Source organism: Lepidochelys olivacea (genome assembly GCF_965140295.1).
Source record: "Lepidochelys olivacea isolate rLepOli2 genome assembly, chromosome: 1".
In the NCBI taxonomy this organism is placed as follows: Eukaryota; Metazoa; Chordata; order Testudines; family Cheloniidae; genus Lepidochelys; species Lepidochelys olivacea.
In genome coordinates this window covers 232,699,971-232,707,715 of record NC_140411.1, presented here as the reverse complement: position 1 = coordinate 232,707,715, position 7,745 = coordinate 232,699,971, and the positions used below count along the sequence as shown (strand labels likewise).

General features: G+C 42.0%; 2 protein-coding genes across 2 annotated transcripts in view; one reads left to right on the top strand and one right to left on the bottom strand.

The window, feature by feature from the left end:
- Window positions 1–2,929: 2,929 nt before the first annotated feature.
- Window positions 2,930–7,516, bottom strand: BHLHE41 (basic helix-loop-helix family member e41). Its single transcript, XM_084638876.1, has 5 exons — window positions 7,204–7,516; window positions 6,866–6,929; window positions 6,499–6,606; window positions 6,068–6,179; window positions 2,930–5,656 (listed from the first exon to the last, which is right to left on the bottom strand). Exons 1-5 carry the CDS (start codon window positions 7,263–7,265, stop codon window positions 4,632–4,634), a joined length of 1,371 nt encoding a protein of 456 aa, XP_084495002.1. The 5' UTR covers window positions 7,266–7,516; the 3' UTR covers window positions 2,930–4,631.
- SSPN (sarcospan) overlaps window positions 5,373–7,745 on the top strand; it is a gene marked incomplete at its 5' end in the record, with an annotated part of 71,044 nt that continues 68,671 nt past the window's right edge. Inside the window, one exon of the mRNA XM_084638884.1 lies at window positions 5,373–5,479. The remainder of the gene's footprint in view (window positions 5,480–7,745) is intronic.

The following is a 7,745-nucleotide window of genomic DNA, read 5'->3' as shown; positions in this document are numbered from 1 at the left end:
AAAATCCTTGCTACTAGGCTTGCAATTTCATATGCCAGTTCCTTTAATATTCTTGGATGGACATTATTTGGGCCCCCTGAATTGGTCCCATTATGCTGTTTGAGTTTGGCTTCCACCTTGGACATGGTAATTTCTACTTCCATATTCTTGTTCCCCTAAGCCACCATGCCATTGCCCCTAAGCCATACTTAATTATCTTTCATCTTCACCTGTCCTCAGTGCTCAGGAGTCACACATCTTCTTTCCTTGTTTTCTTTTTATTTATGTAGTTAAAGAGCCTTTTACTATTGGTTTTCATTTCCTTTGCGAAGTCCAGCTCTGCTTGGCTTTTGGCAATTCTCACTTTTCGCCTATACTTCCTTACTTTCAAGAGGTAGCTTTCCTTGCTGATCCTTCCCTTCTTTCATTCCTTGTAGGCTTTCTATTTTTCTTAACCTGTCTGAGATACTTGTTCATCCTGTTTGGTCCACAACCCTCCCCTATGAGTCTTTTCCCCTTGCTTAGGGAATCTTTCATGCCACCATGATATACTGGATAAATAATACCTGTTTTTAGAGTTTGTTATGTAAGGAAAATACATTTGCCAATATATTACAATCTATGAAAAATACATTATGTAGCAAGGTATGTATAAAAAATATCAAGCCCAGTCCTGCATTCTAAAAGTCAGGAAATACAGAAGTCGGCCCACAAATTATACCAATATAAAAAACCAGGTGGGAAACACAAACTTGCATTTGCACAAGAACAAATATAATTTTGTTTTTAAATATCAGTTTCATTTCATGTTTATTTTTTTTAACTGCAAGAAAACATGAAAACAGAATTTATTCAAATAAAGCTAAGGCTTTACAAGGCTCCTACCAGATAACCCATAGGTTGGGGCAGGCTCTCCTCAGTCTAACTCCCTGGACACAGCTTTCTGAGCCCTAACACCTTCTGCCCAGTGAGGGGTACAGAATAAAGCTAAGCTAAATTAATTCACTATAGACAGCTAGATGCAGAAGGGCGGGGACCTCAGCCTGCGAAGGCCACAAGGTTTCACTCTATCCCATGAGCCCAAGGCCCATCTCCAAAATCCCAGGTCTTGGAGCTCTGGGAACTGTTCATTTTATCCTCTTAAGAGCACTGGAAACTGACCACAAGTTGCAATGAATTAAGAACTCAACCCCCAGTACCTTGTTTAGGTACTAAGCACATTCCTACTTAATCCACTGTGGCTTGAAGGTGAAAAGTTCTCTCGTCCACTGCCAATTGATCCATGGGAGAAAAAGATCCTTCCTGACCCCCAAACCGGCAATTGGCTTGATCCATAGCATCTGTCAGGCCAGATTCCCATTCCTAGTTCAGGGTGGGTAGCATGGGGCTGCTGGAATGGAGCTGAAAGGGGCTCCCTATGGGCCCCGTTCTAGGTTAAATCCCAGAAACTGAGGTATGCTGGCCAATTAGCACCCTCTCTCCCAGCTGGCCAGAGTACCAGAGACTCCTATGGGTAGGAGTCTCCCTCTCTTGCTGCTAGGACTGTTCCCTTTCACCACAAGCCCCATTAAATTTCGCCCACCCATTGAGACAGGTTGAGTATTTTTGTGTGTAATGAAAGCCTAATTGAATTTCGCTCCTCTGACTGGATTGAAATCCCAGGCAAAGAACCTGATCCAAAGACCACTGAAGTCAATGGCAGTCTTTCCACAGACTTTGGTGGGATCTGGATCAAACCCATGAATAACTGTTTTCAACAGGATTACTTACACATGGTTGCAGGATCTGGTCCATTATTAATACTTTAAGATAAACTCTCAGAAGACATTACAAGTAATGAAAATGTATACATAGTTTTATATCATTAATTGGTTCATCTAGCTGTCTATAGTGAATTAGTTTAGCTTAGATTTACTATAAAACTATGTAGACTTACTTGCTTGTAATACCATCTGAGTTGTTTAAAAAAACATGTTACCTGAATTCTTTATTTTATTCCCTTATTTCTAAGGGAGATTGAAATTAACATGCCCACCCCACCCCACCCCTTTTTTTTTTTTTTTTGGAAAATTTGCTACTTTATTTGTACTCCAGCTTGATCCAATGTCAGTGCAGCTATGAAAACACCTTGATTGTTAATTGGTACTTGGTACTGAAGAACCAGTAGAGGGAGCACAAAACATTGTTTTTATATTTATATTTTACATAAACTCTCCCTACTTTTTAAAAAATTATTTTCTCATGAACAGGATAATGCTCCAAATCTCATCAATATTAAAACTGTCAAAGTCTTTAGAGGAATATTTTCCCATACTTGATTGTGTCCCTATAAAATTGAGCTTTTTACAGTATTTCCAGTTTCAGATATACATTATTTCCCTAACATTTATGAAACTAATGTCATCAACCTGTCATAAAAAATCTGATAATTAAAGTCTGATAATTGTGGACAATTACTAAAGATGTACAGTATCTATAGTGTGAATGTTACATTTTATCATTTTAAAATGTAGAATGAATATACTGCAAAAAAGTATAGAACAATTTAAAATTAGAAATGTGTGCGCATGCATGCTTTATGCAGTGCTTTGTGTAATGTACACACTATAAAATACAATTAACACTCAGTCAAAGGAAAGTAAGCAAATGCAAAACCATCTTTAAAATATTCATAAACAAAATAAATTGCTATCTACATTCACACAACTAGACATTTTTAAGGTTTGCTATGCATCCATTATGCCGTATTAATCTAGAAATTTTTAATTACTAGACAAACCCATGTTGTGTATTAAAGCTTTTATTCCTTAGTAAGACTTTTTTAAAATCACAAAATAGTGTGTAAATATTTAGATAATAGAATTTGTGGAGTGCTGGAAAATACTGAATTATAAAGATTGATTTCTAATATATCACATACTAAACTGTTCTAAAACAGCTGTTTTCTTGCAGACAGTATTTATTTTTTAAATAATTTAAGACAGCATAAGCTTGAACCAAGCATAAGCATTGTAACAAAAGTGCAACTTTTTTCAGCAAATCCTCCCCAAAAGATATTTAACTCAAAATATCATAAACACATTTTCTCCCTACAAAAATAGCATGTCAGACATCATTAATTGGATGTATTAACAACTATTTACATACAGCCATTCTGCAGGCTAGTAAGATTTTTTTGTAACGTTGTTTAAACACAGCGTTTGAGGCAAACAGTAGCAACAGCAGCAGCAAATGCAATCAAACTGACTAACAGACCCAGGATACTTATTCACTCCATCAGACAGTTGTGTCTCACCTCTTACATAACATTCAAGTGAGATTTCTCACAGTGCTACCTTGGCAACAAACTAAAAATATCTAGGCAAGGTCTTGTTTTAAGCCTTATTAATAAAGCTTTATCTGTGTGATTATCTGGCATCTGTACAGTCTCCAGAAAGGGAAATCACGATATTTGGAGACAGAAGGACTGCATGGGACCTTATCCCATATCTTCTAAGCATTTCCAATTAAAAACTGAGATGTTTAATAATTTCCTCCAGTTTTTAATTTGGGATAAAATTAGTTCAGGGTTGTCAGTTATTTATTTTGTTTTTTTTAGTTCAGTGCAGAAATGTTTGTTTTATAAAGCAAGGTTATAAAAACTCAGGAAAATACTGAAATTAAATAAGGACAAATGCACTTGCCATACCTCTATACCTTAGCTAAGAAGAAATCATAGCATGGGCCTGATCCTCTATTCCTTGCACATCCAAAACTCTGACTGAAGCCATTAGCAACTCTGGGTACTCAAAGCACTGAAGGACTGGGCTCAACAGTCAATTCATTCATGGTCCATTTCTCAATAAAGTGCAAATGTATGTACCTAAAACTCACCTTCTCTTTCTGTCCCCTCTCCCCCATTCTGACAATGAACCAATCCAAGTCTCTTTAAACAAGTGCAAATTACTAAGTGGAACATATACTACAGAAAAACATTTCAAAATAAGGTGCGACGTTTACTTTAGAGAAAAGCATATCCTTACTATTTTTTCTTTTTCTTTTTTGTTTTTAAACATATTTATGCATTTATAAAGCCAAACATTAAAAAAATACTGAGTAGCAAATTTAATCCTTAAAGATTCTCAAGCATCTCCACCCTACTTGGAGTCAGATACTGTATGATCTTCATTTGCTTCTATATATTATTATTAATACACATCTCTAGAGAGGCCATAACCATAGTCTGTGGCTCCCAGGGCAACTTTTTTTGCCTACCCACTTTCAGACGTCACTGACACTTTGGGTCAGAAACTGAATCTGACCCTCTGGCTTACAAAACGTTGATTTGAAGCCTATTTCTATTTGCTCCCTTTCGGTAAACGTGGAGACAATTTGTGATTCTCTGTGAAACACAGAAATGCAAAGGATCTTTTTTTACAGCAGCAGAGTTGGGTGGGGGTGAGAGAAGAAACGCAGCAGGAGAGAACACCAAAGAAATGAAACAACCACAACAGAAACATCGTGCAGACCTATTACACTTTCCCCCTTAAAAACCACGACGTGGGTGGGTGGGCTGTTTCTGATTGTTGCTGTTCTTATTCATTAGGGTGGGATCCTTCTTCCTCCCTACTCGGGAGCATGGGTGGGCTGACTCCTATGTCCTGTAGCCCAGTTCAGGGGCTTTCCTTTCCGGGCTGCAGAAGATCTTCCGGGGAGGGAAGGTCACTGTCCAGGCTGGGCCCGGTCTCGCAGGCGGCAGCGAAGAGATGGGGCAGGTGCTGCCCAGGGGAGACCAGGTCAAGGGGCAGAAGGGCCGAGGCGGCGGCGGCGGCTGCGTTCGCTTTATCAGCCGGCGCCAGCCCCGAGGACAGGCAGGGGAAGGCGGCGGCGGCGGCGGCCTGGGCCGGTATGCCGGAGTAGAGCAAAGGGATGGGGGCGGCGGCCTGGTACAGATATTTCTCCAGGTTGCTCTTGTCCAGCAGGGGCTGCATGTAGGCCGCGGCCGCGGAGGGGGAGATGAAGTAGAAGGGCAGGCAAAGGGAGGCGGCGGCGGCTGGCTGGCCAAAAGCAGCCGCGCCCCCGCCAAAGGCCATGAGGGAGCTGAGCAGGGCGGCGTCGGGTCTCAGCAGGGCGGCCGCTGCCTGGTGATCCGGGCTCAGCCCGGCGGCGGCGGCGGCGGCAGGAGGGAGGGTGGCGCTGCTGCTGCAATCCAGCCTCAGCCTTTTGGGCGCTGGGGCCTCGTCCGCGGCCGGCTCCTGTTTGATCGTCAGGCCGGGCAGCCCCGCCGCCTGGCCTTTCTCTCGATCCGGCCGGCCCTCGCTCTCCCCCCCATAGCCGCTATCCGTGTCGGTGTCGTTCTCCCCGCCGAGCTCCACGGGCGGGTGAGTCCGCTGGATGACCGGGACGCAGTTAGTCTGAGCCTCCAGCTTTTGCCCGGTGCGATCTTGTGCACAGGAGGAGGAGGAGGAGGAGGAGGATCCTTTGCTCACGGGGACCTGTGGAGTCAACAGCTGGGGGCTGGGTAAGAACTGAGTGGAAACCGCGTGCAGATGGTTTACGAGCTGGGCACATCTCTGCTCTCTGGGAGTCCAGCTCTCAAACCTGGAGAGGTATTGCAAGACTTCTTTGGCGCACGTTTGAAATCCCGAATGGAAAGCATCCAGATCGCACTGAATGGGGGACTTCATAGACCGCTCCCCTGTGATGGAGAATATGGGAGGGGGAATGCAAAGAAAAGTCAGCATAAAACCAGCTGCTCTCACAGGCATGGGGAGTCCCTGCTATTGGGCTTGTCCTTTTTAGTCAAACCAAAGGTAACTTCAGTGATTTCTTAGGGAAGCCTTTCAATCCAGGCTACTTTTCCTCATGGGGCACAAATGCCTATATTTGCTGGGAGTTAACATGGCAATTTGGCTGGTGACATCTCAGTGGACGTCAGCATTTTGGCCAGATAATACACTAAGCATTTTATTATATTCCTTTCAAAGCACATGGAAAAAAAAAATCAAAGGCCTGCCCCTATGAATTATAGTACATTAGGAGAGCTCTAATTTAACAACCCTATCTCCTGAGTATATTTATGTGCTGGCATCTTCTGAAACTGACTTACCATTCTGTAAAGCAATTATATTCTGATGCTGTTGCTCCGTTAAGGCTGTTAAAGCTTTCAAGTGTTTCAAAGTTAATTCCAAAACTACAGCTTTCTCCAGATGCCCCAATGTCTGAAAAGTAGGGGGGAAAGGGGATACTTGGTTACTAACGCAATACAATTGCCCATTATATTCTGTGTCCATAACTTCAGGAACCTCCCTTTGAAAGGAGTTTTATATTGAAAGCTTCTGGTTTTACATAAGCATGTTAGAAATGATTGCTGCTTTAAACTGAACCACATATACATACACCTCTGTAGAAAACCTTTACCATCCAACACAAGTCATACTTTTTCAGCTCTACAGTTCCTGTCCTTAAATTTTTAAGATAATCACAAAGAACATATTGTATAATGCTTCAGACAATGAAATATATATATATATACCTTACCGTCAATTTCAGATGCTCAGGCAATAAATCTTTTAGCTGAGCAATGCATTCATTAATCCTGTCTCGCCTCTTCTTTTCTATCAATCTATGTGGCAGTTTGTATGTTTCCTAATTAGTAAAATCAGGAAAAGCCAAATATTACATTCACTTAATATGACAATCAAAACAAAAACAATTGTCCACATGTAGTGCAAATTGCAAGGCATGTATAGCCTTCCCTTATATGCTTGTTATCCGGTAGTTATCAGGGGAAGTTAAAAGGAAAGAAACTCGGATGCGGTTATGGGTAAAGCTATGCTATAAAAATCAATGAACCCCAATTAAGTATTTAGGCAGGTCATGAAGAGCTTCAGAAACTTATTCTTACCTTACTCTCATCTCTTTTCATGCCTCTTTTGGGTTTGCACAAATACAGGGATGGATAGTCCAGTCTGTAAAAATGAAAGAGAGATCCAATGGTAGTATGTCAGTGAGCTACCTATCACTTTCATAAGTGGGAATATATACATACAGAAAGAGAAAAAACATAAGATATGCATATAATATTGTACAGCTCCAAAGATAGTCCCCGACTGCAAAAAAGGAAGCACGAATCAGACACCATTTAAGAATGACCTATCTTTTCAATGCTTTCTATCAGTTTCTTAAGAAGAAACAAAATACTAGTGATAAGAGACAGAGAGATATATTGCACTGGCTCCTTACCCTATAAAATCCACATGTTCTAGCAACTGCCTGTCTTGCAAACGAGGGATTCCTTCATCCATGTTTGACAACAGCTGATTTTTTGTTGTTGCTTTTGATTGAATCTGTGGGATGCTGAGAGTCTTTGGAGATCTTTGAGCGAAACTGTGCACATGCAGCCTCTGTCTCTCTTGTGCACTAGGGAAAGTGTGAAGCAGTTTGTCTCCCTCCCCTCTCTCTCTCTCTCTTTCTTTCTCTCCCACTCATACACTCACAGTCACACACTGTGCTGGTAGTTTGCACTCACTGATCAGTGTTTGGCCACAGGGCACGCGCGTCGCCAGCCAGACCAGCACCCAGCTCACGTGCGGAACGTACCACACAAGCTCCAGACTAGGGGTTTGGGTGGGAGGGAAAGGAGGCGGGGACAGTTGATCCAGGCGACCGGAAAAGAAAAACAACTTTGTCCAGCTATTCATCTTCCAAATGGCAATGCAGTCCGCTGAGGTTTCCTCCTGTAAGGAAGTAAACGCAGCACTCCTGATCATGGTGCATTTAGTGCC

Excerpts from the sequence above, each read along its gene's own strand:
- BHLHE41 (XM_084638876.1), bottom strand. The coding sequence starts at position 7,265 with ATGGATGAAGGAATCCCTCGTTTGCAAGACAGGCAGTTGCTAGAACAT. Across the intron at positions 6,180-6,498 it reads CTGAGCATCTGAAATTGACG|ACATTGGGGCATCTGGAGAA; the intron begins GTAAGGTATATA and ends CCTACTTTTCAG. Across the intron at positions 5,657-6,067 it reads TATAATTGCTTTACAGAATG|GGGAGCGGTCTATGAAGTCC; the intron begins GTAAGTCAGTTT and ends TCTCCATCACAG.